General features: G+C 44.7%; 1 protein-coding gene across 5 annotated transcripts in view; it reads left to right on the top strand.

The window, feature by feature from the left end:
* The window catches only part of ADGRL3 (adhesion G protein-coupled receptor L3), a 526,579-nt gene extending 517,169 nt beyond the window's left edge, over window positions 1–9,410 (top strand). For 4 of the 5 annotated variants that reach the window (XM_083718335.1, XM_083718333.1, XM_083718332.1 and 1 more), the window contains one exon: window positions 9,026–9,410. In XM_083718335.1, the coding sequence (XP_083574461.1) occupies window positions 9,026–9,093 (68 nt within the window). In that variant the 3' untranslated portion in view covers window positions 9,094–9,410. Of the gene's footprint in view, window positions 1–2,821; window positions 2,909–9,025 lie in introns of all 5 variants that reach the window. The other variant, XM_083718342.1, reaches the window with a different exon arrangement.
* Window positions 9,411–12,593: the final 3,183 nt, after the last annotated feature.

The following is a 12,593-nucleotide window of genomic DNA, read 5'->3' as shown; positions in this document are numbered from 1 at the left end:
GGGAGAGGACAGAACCCTGAGGCACCCCACAAGTGAGAGCCCAGAACCCTGAGGCACCCCACAAGTGAGAGCCCAGGGTCTGAATACTCATTCCCCACCACCACTTTCTGAACACGGCCCAGGAGGAAGGAGCAGAACCACTGTATGACAGTGCCCCCAGCTCCCAGCCCCTCAAGACGGTCCCGAAGGATGTTATGGTCGATGGTATCAAACCATCGCCGCTGAGAGATCCAGCAGAACTAGGAAACAGCTCTCACCTTTGTCCCTAGCCCGCCGGAGATCATCGACCAGTGCGACCAAGGCAGTTTCAGTCCCATGATGAGGCCTGAATCCCGCTTCTTCCAGGCATGCCTGGAGTTGTTCAGCAACCATTCGCTCAATCACCTTGCCCAAGAATGGAAGGTTTGAGACTGGGCGATAATTGGCCATCGTGGCCGCATCTAAAGATGGTTTTTTAAGAAGCGGTTTAATAACCGCCTCTTTCAGCGGGTCTGGGAAGGCTCCCTCACTGAGGGAAGCATTCACCACCCCACAAAGCCCATCGCCCAGTCCTTCCCAGCTAGCTTTTATAAGCCAGGATGGGCAAGGATCCAGGAGACAGGTGGTTGGCTTCACTCGTCCAAGCAGCCTGTCCACATCCTCGGAGGTAACAGATTGGAACTGATCCCACACAACTTGACTAGACAGGACTCTAGCACTCTCCCGCCCTGGCCCTGCTCCCACGGTGGAGTCTACTGGAGCCTCATCTGTCCTTCCAGTGAGCACTCAGGGCTGATTTCCTTCAGAATGGATCGGTTTGATCTTCTTGCAGTCCATGGGACTCTCCAGAGTCTCCTCCAGCACCAGAATTCAAAAGCATAAATTCTCCGGTGATCAGCCTTCTTTATGGTCCAGCTCTCACTTCCATACATCACTACTAGGAAAACCATAGCTTAACTATACGGACCTTTGTTGGCTAGGTGATGTCTCTGCTTTTTAAGAACAAACTTAGTTGGTCTCTAATGTGCTACTGGACAATTTTTTTATTTTTTATTTTTATTTTGACTGCATCAGACCAACACAGCTGCTTACCTGAATATGTAAGCTGTGCAACTTTGATATTGTAGAATCATCTTCCAAATCTAAAAAGGAACAAAATGCATTTTTTGGGATGTGTTTTCTGATATGATTTTTTTAAAGGCAATAGCTATGAGTTTGTGACGGTGCATTTGTTTCAAACAACATATTCATGATGAGAAGCTAGTGTGGCAAACTCCCTTCACAGTCATTTCACCTTGTTTTTCCTCGCCACTCCATCCCATAACAGTCTGCGCATGGGAGCTCATCTCACCCCCAGCAACCCGTTCTCACTTCTTTTTCTCTTAGCAACTGTGTAGAATGATCGTATTTGAAACATTTACATTCTCACCTTCTCTTCTCTCACCTTCTCTTCTTGGCAAATGAAAGAGAAGAAGAATTGCATGGAGGCCAAACGGATCTCAGAATGTCAACAGAGAATGGTGGAGAGAGTGTGTGTGTGTGTGTGTGTGTGTGTGTGTGTTTGTGTGTGTACTGTCGTGAATAGAAGAAACATTTAAAAAATAGTAATACTGGAACAATTTATTTTTCTGCCTATTGAGATCACACAAAAGGCTTGTCACATAATTTTCAGAACATTGGGCCTAGCCTTGAGGCAACAGAAGTCGTTCATTAAATTGGGTATATGGTTTGCTTGAGTTCAAATCTTCTTTGAAGTCCATATGCAAGCCAAACCTTTGAAGTCCAGCTATGTCTTTCCCCAAAGGGCCGTCTCCCTTGCTGAATGTCCTATGAGACATCAGCAGAATATTCCTTCTGCACAATCTAAGCATGTAGACCTTCTTGCCACACCTTAGCAAGTGAGGTTTCGATGATTCTGAAAGATTTGAGTAACAACCATCAAGCAGCTAAAATAGGTTGGTCATAGGCCTAAATATGAGTTGTTGTTGTTGTTGTTGTTGTTGTTTTAAAAAAGATAGGTTGTATTTTTTAAACAAGTATTTATCATTAGTTTCCTATATTAGAAGTTTGATTTATACGTAATAACATCTATGAATTTATTTATTTATTTATACATACATACATACATACATACCCTGCCCATCTGGGGTATAAATGAGATTCCTGAGCGTGAACAACAGCCTTTGTTTGCTTAGGGGAGAACCAGAATTATTTGGGAGTTACAGGTCCATCTCTAGACATTCACTTGGGCAGAACAAAACTTTCTAGTCTGAATGGATATCTCAGATGATGTGGATGTATCAGCCACAGTCTTCAGATTTAGGAATTAAGGCATTTTTATAATTGCAACTCTAGTTTGTTCTATGTTGATAAGACAATTTGACCCTGTGAGAGGTAGGAGTCATGAACATTGCAGCAAAATGAGAAAATCGTTTGATTTTTTCCGTTTTCGTCATTGGCAATTGACCCATGTACGTAATTGGCTCAATAATGTTTTAAGATTGGCCGTTTGGATAGCAGGGAGCTAATAGAGCCTGATGGATTCGCTGAAACACACTCAATATAGTCAGTGGTGAAGTTGCCAGGTAATCATTAGTTGTGGAGATTGTCTCAAAATAAAAACCTGATCTAAGATTGAATCATGGAATCATAGAGTTGGAAGAGACCACAAGGGCCATCGAGTCCAACCCCCTGCCAAACCCCCTTGCTTTTTGTACAGATTTTTTTTTAAAAAAATGCATTAATGATAGCCAGTTTTTTACAGTTGTTTTTTTTTAATCACCATTTATTCATCAGTTATCTTTACATGTTCCTGTCTTCCTCTTGCACTATACCGTTCTAGATCTGAAAATCAGTGTGTATATGCCACTCACCCCATCGGTCAATTTTGAGAATACTTCTGGGTACACTCCACAACATGGAACTCAAGGTACTGTGTATGACGTACACCTCTTACCCATAGACATTCATTTAGCCTTTCCCTGAACACAGTGGGCTCTCAGATATTGTCTAGTCAACCTGCTCCTTTTAACTCCAGTCGTTGGAAATTTCCCCCTCTATTATACCATGAATTACCATGAACATTTTTTTATACGCACAAACGAAATTCAGTTCCTGGTTAATGCCATTCTTTGGAATGTCATTTGCCTGCGCTGTCCCGATGACTGGAACCGTGTGCTTAAAAAAGCTTTTAAAACCCCGGTCCCTGAGGTGACATCCTTAGAAACAATCCAACCACTGGATTGTTTGAAGAGATGAAGAGAGACTTCACGAGATGTGAATTGGAGAATTTCCCACCTCCAAGAGGCCATTAGGTTTCACTGATTATGCAATCCTTTCGTACCTGCTGGGGAATCCCAGGGCCATAGGCATGTTGGATCTCCTTCTCTAGGCGTTAGGAGAGAGTAAGAGAGAACGCCAACCTCAGAGAGGGAGATCTGATGGCAGGTGGTCCTTCTTCACCATCACAGCGCAAGACCCTACCAGTAGGGTTGAAAAGGGCATGTGTCCTTTAATGTATAAGCTGCGCAGGACCAGGGAAGGCACGGATTTGAAGGCTCCATAGCCTTTCACTTCACATGCCCTCAGATCTCGCAATAAAAAATCCTTAAACATTTTTAAAAATAAATAAATTCCTAAGTGAAGTCAAATGTAAAATGCACATTTAAAACAGCCTAATTATCAAGAGAATAAAATATTATCATAAGTGTGGCACTGCTGTTTGGCAGGCACACAAAGATGGGGCAAAAGAATCCAATAGTTTGGGTTTGTTGTCAGGCATTGCAATGTCCCTCTGGTCCCACCAGGAGCCTCTTCAGTGGGGCTGGTGAGCGTGGGCCCTGCCCCCTAGGCCAGGTGGAAAGGGCCTTCACGACTCACAGTCAGGCGATGTATTTTAGATTGTTAAGTAGCTTTGAGACATTTTTGTAGAAAGCAACTAAGAAATGTTAACAACAACAACAATCTATGCCCACTGTAAAAAGGTAAAGGACAGTTAAGTCCAGTCAAAGGAGACTATGGGGTTGCGGCACTCATCTCACTGTCAGGCCGAGGGAGCCAGTGTTTGTCCATAGACAGCTTTCTGGGTCATGTGGCCAGCATGACTAAACTGCTACTGGTGCAACAAAACACCGTGACAGAAGCCAGAGTGCATGGCTGTTTACCTTCCCGCCGCAGTGGTACCTATTTATCTACTTGCACAGGCGTGCTTTCAAACTGCTAGGTTGGCAGGAGCTGGGACAGAGCAATGGGATCTTACCCCGTCATGGGGATTCGAACCGCCAACCTTCTGATCAGCAAGCCCAAGAGGCTCAGAGGTTTAGACCACAGCCCACTGTAGAGTGTCCAAGTCTCCTGTTAGCCTCTGAAGTAACTTTGGGGTGCCCAGCCCAACAACATTCCCATCACAGAATAATTTGTTGTTGTTGTTTAGCAGTGTCCAACTCTTCATGACCCCCTGGACCAGAGCACGCCCGGCACTCCTGTTTTCCACTGCCTCTCACAGTTTGGTCAAACTAATGTTAGTAGAAGAATATTAACCAACATTTTGGACAATAAGGGAGGTCTGGAATAAGGAAATGAAGAGCCCACTGATTCAGGGTCAGCAGAAAGCAGCATATTGAAACATCCACACTTTGTCTCAGTTGGAGATGAATACAGAAGAAACTCATATTCTGGGGACTTGTCCCCAGAATCAGTTTAAAAAGGAAACAAGGTTTATGCCAAAAATGAATGGCACTTTGATTCACATGTTGTGGGCCTGCCCAACAGTGTCTTCTTTGTGGTCCGAAATAGTCATACCAGGGCTGGAGTGAGCAATGGGGTGTGGGGTGGCAAGGACAGGCGGAAGTGAATTTGGATTCTGTTATGTACTGAAGTTCTCACCCTGGGCCAGCAGGGGGATACTGTAGATAGTTTTCACTCAGGTCCACAAATGAAAATAAGGGATTGAAAGTGACGTTCAGTGATTGGATAGTTACAGAAAGTGGTTACTGTCGTGTTCTAGTGGAGCTCTATATAAACAGGCTAGCTGAACCCTCCAGTTCAGTTCTGTTCTGGCCTATGAATAAACAAGACCTGTTTGAAGAATCGCTGTGTCGTCTGATATGTCCACGCACAACTTAACAGATTCATAAGTAAAGGAGCTGCACAATGAACGTCATCATCTGTAGGGAGAGAGGGGTTGGCTTACACTGGATAGAAATAGCACAGGAACATCTTTGTTTGGTGGGTGAGGTGGGAGATGTTAACACTTTATTTTGCTGCTGCGATGTGCAGCAGCAGTGGCAACATCACAACTCTGCTTTGGTGAATTGCCTACCGTATTGTTAACCCACAGATGATCTGAGTGGAGCATGGGGTGGAGAGTGGGGAAGCAGTGTCTGCCAGTGGGAGGTGCACCATATTTTACATCCACTTTGCAAAAGAGTATTGGGAAGGGAGGGGCAGGGAGCCATGCCATTGCCACTGTGGGCAGCAAATGCTGATGTGGATTTCCCGCTGCCGGGGGGAAATCCCAGCCGTTGGTTGTACAAATCAATTTGCTGTAGCCGATTGCCAGCTGAGTGAGAAGAACTGCCTTCTACAAGGGTAGAAACACTAGACGGAAATACAAGCCAAAGACACATACAGACCAAAGCACTTTCAGGGTTTGGCAGTATAAGAGTCAAGCCAAACATGGTGCTAAACGCGACAGTGAGAACTGGATCAGATTTTATGTCAGCATTCAGGAAGGGTATGTTTAATCCATCCACCCAAAGCCATGATCCTGATAAATACCCCCTACATTGGGTTATGAGACTTAGGGGGTGGAAGTTCCCGTTCGTTCCCACTGTCAAGATCATGGATGGGGAGGGAAGGGTTAATACTCCCCTCCTAGCATGGTGTAATCCGAATAAAATTTGACCCCTGTGCCTGGGTAACCAATATGGCACCCTCTAGTTCTTCTTCATCATCTTTGTTTGTTGTTTTGTTTGTTTGAAACATCTATATCCTGCTTTTCAGCATGTAGAACTCAGAGTTTCTTACATCAATAAAATGCACAATATGCAAAACTTCAAGCATAAATTATTATTTTTCCACAAATTTATTTGGTTTTACATAATAAAGTTTACAATCATACCACAACACATTCCAAAAGGAAACCAAGATTCCGACGAACATTTGGACTTCCCAGCTCCCCCTCCATGGGTCCTATTGTTCAACCTTTTCTTCTGCATCTTTTTATAATAATCCAAATTTTTATATTTCCATTGTATCCGTAGTTCTCGTTACATTACAAGTGTTATTCCAATCCCACTAATGATTTTGACTGTTTACAATGGTCTCCAAGGTAACTTATAAATTTCCCCCATTCCTTCTTCAAGCTTTGGTCTTCCTGGTTTCTGGCCCAAGCATCAATTAAACCTAGACATCCTTTCTTTTTTTAAAGAGTACCTGAGAAGCATTCAAGATTCAGGGGCCTCCTGAAATAAAACAGTTTTGATGAGGCATCCGAAACTCAGTAGGGACAATGCCTATCAAACTTCTTGTGGGGTAGGGGAGAGTTCCATAGAGTTGGGCCCACAACGCCTAAGCCATTACTCCTTATTGACATGATCCATACATCTGGCCCAAAGGGAACTACTAATAGTACTCCCTTCCAATTGTCTCAGTGATTACATGGAGCATGTAGGGTAAGGCAGTCCTTAAAGTATCCTGGGCCTAAGTTCTTCAGTGCTTTCTACACTAGTACAAGAACCTCAAAGCTGGCCTTGTAGCAGACAGGAAACCAGTGCAGGCCTCTTAACACAGGTGCCATGGGTTTGTGGTAGTTTGTTCTCATCACCAGTCTAGCCGCACCATTTTGCACTAGCTGGAGTTTCCTGGACCAGACTGAAGGGCAGACCCACATAGAGCACGTCTGGCCTTAAGAGTATCTTGTTGTTGGCCATGCTCATTGGGGCTGATGGAAGCTGGAGTCTCAAGTCATCTGCAGGGCACCATGTTGGCTTCCCTCCGCAGTAGTTTATTTTAAACGTAACTACGAGAAACCTATCTTATGATCAGGGATTTGTATGTTCAGACCTCTGGTGGACTACCGTATTTTTTGCTCTATAAGACGCACCAGACCGTAAGATGCACCTAGTTTTTGGAGGAGGAAAAGAAGAGATAATAAAAAAATAATATTCTGAATCTCAGAAGCCAGAACAGCAAGAGGGATCGCTGCGCAGCGATCCCTCTTGCTGTTCTGGCTTCTGGGGTAGCTGTGCAGCCTGTATTTGCTCCATAAGACGCACACACATTTCCCCTTACTTTCTCGGAGGGAAAAAGTGAGTCTTATAGAGCAAAAAATACGGTACATGTTTCTCCGCTGGTGACTAAAATGACCACCAAGGGGCAGTAGAGCTGAAAGGACTCAGAGCTGAATGGAAATATGGCTGTGTTTAATGGTGGTGTACACATCCTCCATTCATGACAGCAACCAATACTCAGTATTATTACTGTTATTTCAAACAAATATATAGTCTGTTGCTTTGTTATTCACTGCCTGAGTACTGGTTCCAGGGCTTTCGTTCTACTTTAATTGAGTCTATTCCTGAAATTGAAGACAGCAATTGGTTCCGTGTTTCCCCCTGCTAAAATCACTGGTCTTTTCTCTTCGTTCCCTCAGCTGCTTCCTGCGCCTTTTAGCCAACATGTAACTCTTGAGCCTTTTGCGTCTCTTACCTTTCAGCTCTCGGTGTTTATTATTTCATTCCATTCTGTTCTTGAAATTGTGGCAGGGCTGCTCTTAGAGAAACACAGACATAAAACCTTCACAGTTAGGCACGTCTCCTTTCTCTTCATTTTGTAAAGCTGTCACAAAGCCAGCCACGGTGACAGCAAAAAAGAGCAAAGGTTTTACTCCTGCTTACAAGTGACTGCCTGGTCAGATGCTTGGTAAATTGTTCCACTTGCTTTATTCCCCTGCACCAGTTTCAGACGCTGTGCCGTTGGTACATTAGTGTGGCTCCATGCTCCCAGCTTGCATCTGTCAAAAAAGCAGCTCCTGTTGCAAGACTCCAAGTGTGTTGCATCTAACTGCTAAATGAATAGAGTTTTGTAATGGGTTTTTCACTATCCAAGACTAATTTCTTCTTCTTTTTAACCCCAAACGTTAAATCTCAACTTCAGTAGAAAATCCAAATTCCTATTAACCTAAGTACAATCCATGCTGCAACCTGGTGATCTTTCAGCACCGTGTCTTGTGTTTTTGAGTGTGGTCTGGACAGAAATCTCTCACTCTTCCACTTCTCAATCACGGTTTTGCTCAGTCTCTTATCCCTGGAGCCTTTCGTTCTTTTTAATGGCAAATTGGTGCCATTGCACCAGCAGGAGGGGGAACTAAAATGAAGCGTGATGACTGCTAGTCTGGATGTGCCAAAGTAGAAAGAAAGATGGTTAGAGCCAGTGCTTTTTTCCTGGGGAGATGCAGGGGAATGCATGTCCCTAAACATTTTGTGAATCTTTGTACTTTTGTCCATTTGCTGTATTTATTTTCCCCGATTTGTACTATAAAATGGTGATTTTATTGAGTCAAAATGAGAGTACCTCTAAACATTTTTTAAGGGGAAAAAACACTGGTTGTATCACTAAATGGAGTTGTCTGGTGGTAGAAAGCATCTTTTGTTTGCTTGAGTTCCCACATTCAAACCCACAACATCTCTAGGTTAGAAAGTATCTACAGTACAGAGCTGGGAAATAATTCTCTTCTCAGAAACCTGCAGGGTGGTCTAACAATTCCATGCACAGAGTGAGTCAGCCTTCTTCTCTCCTCTGTCATATCAAGCAAGGGGCCACCTCGTGTCACCCTCAGGGAAGAGGAAGATTTGAGATTCTCCAGAAGCTTACAACCATCAAGAGGACTCTTTTCAGTTTGAGTTTTTGAACCTAATTTGAATGCAGTTATTGGAGTAAAAAAAATTCTGTTTTGGTTTTCATGTTTTGTCTCTTTTACATAACATAAAAATGCATGTACATTTACTTGATTATGCAATTCATCTTGTTTTGTTTTGTTTTTTATTAGATCACGGAACTGCAGTAAGACATGAACCAGTCTTTCGAAGAATTCTGATGGAAGACAGCATCATCTGATATCAGAAAGATTTGTGAAATCCCTGGGTGGATCTTGTGCTCCGCATGTGTGTGTGTGTGTGTGTGTGCACATGTGTGCATTGTGTGCATGTGTTCTCGTTCTCTCTGTTTCACACACACCCATGTGCGTGCACACACACACACACACACACACACACTGCTGCCATTGCATTAAACCGACTAGATGTGTAAAATCATCTCTGAAAGGACATAGGTAACAGATGTGTGTATGTGCAATTTGAAAAGTGTAACATAAGCAAGGTACCTTGGGATTCTTTCCTTTTATTTATACATTAAAGTGTGAATATTTTCTGTTACGAAGGTTCGGGTTCATTTATAGCTTCACAGTGCAACTGAGATGTACGAGAATTTTTCAAACCCTTGTACTCTTCTGCACATTGCTCTGCGTGGCAGATGGGATGTGGAGGTGATTCTTTGCTTTTTGCCACATGCCAAATGAGACGTCCCCATGCAAATGGACATTGGTGCCAGGTCCAGCAGATTTCCCCACTCTCTGATACAGAGAGTATGGGATACAGAGCATGGAAATAGCCCTCCTTGTGGTGCAGGTTCCAGGACAGGAGTGCCAGTGGACATCTCCAGGCTTGGATCTGAGAATGGATGTCGGGAGTCTTACTGAAGTCCACGTCAAAAGAGAGGCGGACAAAACAAATGCCCCAAGTTCTCCCTGGCCAGGAATAAAATTTGAGTTTGAGATGGCTGGCTCTCACCTGCACACACCCACACCCATCAATATCCCCCCCAAATGACCCCCCTTTCCCCTTAATTCCCAAGTGGATAGCAGCAGGAACATGATTAGTGGAGGCAGTAATCTTGTTCCCCTTTGCACAGCTGCAAGGAATGCTGCCACGTCGTGATGTAGCTCTCTTCTCAGGGTGAAGGTGAGGCCGGCTGAAGCTCAGATCGAGCTCAGGCTTGCAAGGGAGTTTAAAATAATCTTTAAAAGGTTTCTTTACCTATGTCCGAAGCAAGAGGAAGAACAAGGAAAATTATCTCTCCCCCAGTTTGGGGACGGAACAGCTCAGATCCATTCTGTGTTAACATGAGAATGCTTTGGGGAAAGTTGTTCATCCTTATAGAGGGATACGGGGCAGCAGTTTTTGGCAGGTGCCACTTGTTTCATCCCCAAACAAGAGCTGTTCCCGCAGAAGAAATGCTTCACTTCCAGGTGCCTGGTTGAGTCAGGGCCCCTCTAGACTGATGCATTTTGTGGGCATGTTTTGCAACATGTGATCGATTAATACTGCACTGCCCACACATCAATCCACTTTATTCATTGCTCTGTGATGCATTATTATCTAATGTTACTGCATTATTGCCACCTGGAGTGGCTCTTTTGCCCTATAGCAGACAAGAGGCACAATACACCCACCCCTGAACAGTAGAGTTGCAGGATTTCAGGAGGAATTGTGGGCTGTGCACCAACTGCAAGCCAAGCACCATGTCAACCCAGAAACTTTTTCAGGTGCAAAGACGATTGAAAGCAACGTCATGTATGTAAAACCATGAGCCCAAACCATGTGCTGAAGGGGAAGATGTGCACATTCCACCATGATTTATGCCATAACTGCTTTGAAGAGCATGCCAGAGGCAGAAGGGGGTTGATAAATTAGCTTAACTTAAATGAGCCACGTTTGAGCTGATCTGAAGTGCTGTGAAACCGGTGTTTAGTTTGCATTGAGCACAGCGGTTGGGAGGGCTGGAGAAATGGGAGAAACGTCCTGTGTTCAGGCATTGGGTTCTCAAACCCCAAATAACGCAAAACAAAACCAAGTAGGCGAGAGGTGAGGGCCGAAGCAGATGCCTGGGCTGCACATAAAAGCAAGCGAGAGAAAGGACTGGGAAATGATCCAACACCAATTATAGGGCAGGGTTGCCACCTTTGTTCTGGCAAAACACAGGACAGGGCAAGGTGGGTGAATCCCCCCCCCCCATTGCTGTCAACTTACAGATTTGAAAATAAGGGACCATCAGCCTCGAAAATAAGGGATCAGCAGCCAAAATAAGGGATTATCCGAGCACAGGTATGTTCAACTTCTGAGCCCCTCCGAGCCAAAGGCAGAAAACCCAGCCAGCAGCCAAACAAAGCCTCAAGCAGTGGTTCCCACAGTGCAGCAACCCAGCAAAGGGGATGCAGCAAGGAAAACCACCGTTACCTCTCCGCTGGGAAGCGCTGAGCAAAGGCGAGTCCCCAGGCAACACGGCCAATTTGATCGGCACAAGGCATGCAAGCTCCACCCCCAGTCATTCTTAGACTCCTTATTGGGTGAGCAACGCAGTCAAGCGACACAGTTGGAGCCTCCCTCCACCCTGGCTGGCAGGCAGGCAGGGAGAGGAGCTGTTTCCTTTGAAACCCGGGAAATTTAAGGGACATCATCAATAAGGGACAGCAGCGGGACACGGCGCTGGGATAATGGACTTTCCCACCAAATAAGGGACGGTTGACAGCTATGCCCCCCCCATCTGGTGTTGAAATGACTTCAAAGCAATCCATTACAATCTATTGCAGCCTCTGGAAATTCTCTCTCTCTCTCTCTCTCTCACACACACACACACACACAAAATTTGTAAACCTTTCTGTGCTTTGCCACCCAGCGCTTAAATATATGACCTTTCACACACATACTTTTGGAGAGGATCCCTAACTTGGCAGTGAGAGGGGACACATAGGAGCCAGCTCCTAGGAGCCACGGTCCCTTTGCCCCCCCCCCAATAAAAAATTAAGGGGGCCACCACCACCACCCAAGTTGATGGGCATTGACATTCAAATGGTGTGGGTGTGCCCCATCATTTGATTGATTATGAGTGGCGGGGCTTACCTGCCCCCCACCATATTTTACTCAAGTTGTCTCCCCTGGAGAGAGGAGTGCAGAAACACAGGACATTTTACATGGAAACACAGGACAATCCTGTATTATATAGGGCAGAAGGCGACCCTTTTGGAACCTCCTTTGGGAAAGGGGGAAGGGAAGCTGTGATGCCTTGTACAGGAAAAGTTGTTTGGAAGTGGAACTGGGAACAGTGCTTCTAAGCACTTTTGGACTGGGTGATCATTCCTGGCCTCCACTTCCACGCTGGCTGCTTAGTCTTTCCACCACTGTATAATCAGACTTCATAACTCTGCTCTGCTATATGTTGGGAAATCACAGAGGTTAAAAATGAGGCCATCTTTAAATAAAGAGACTCGGTTTAGTTCCGTGGGATTGGGAGTTTCCAAAATAGGTGTATTTATTTACATCCTTTCTGCTCAATGTGTTAATTTTGGGGTCCATTGAATGCCAGGGTGTATCATGCCAAATCTTGGCCCTTGCTCCAGCACTCGTTGGGTTCCCCAATCAAGCTTCAAATTTGCTCAACAGCAACCCAGCGGAACAGGAAAGAAAGCTTCTCCAGCAAAAGCCACAGGCTGAAGATTGTGACTGGAAGGAATCCCTCGGCTTATTATTCTACAAAGCTTAATGATATTGTGGGATGGCATT

Source organism: Podarcis gaigeae (assembly GCF_964106915.1).
Source record: "Podarcis gaigeae genome assembly, chromosome: 17".
In the NCBI taxonomy this organism is placed as follows: domain Eukaryota; kingdom Metazoa; phylum Chordata; class Lepidosauria; order Squamata; family Lacertidae; genus Podarcis; species Podarcis gaigeae.
This window is presented reverse-complemented; position numbering and strand designations above follow the sequence as displayed.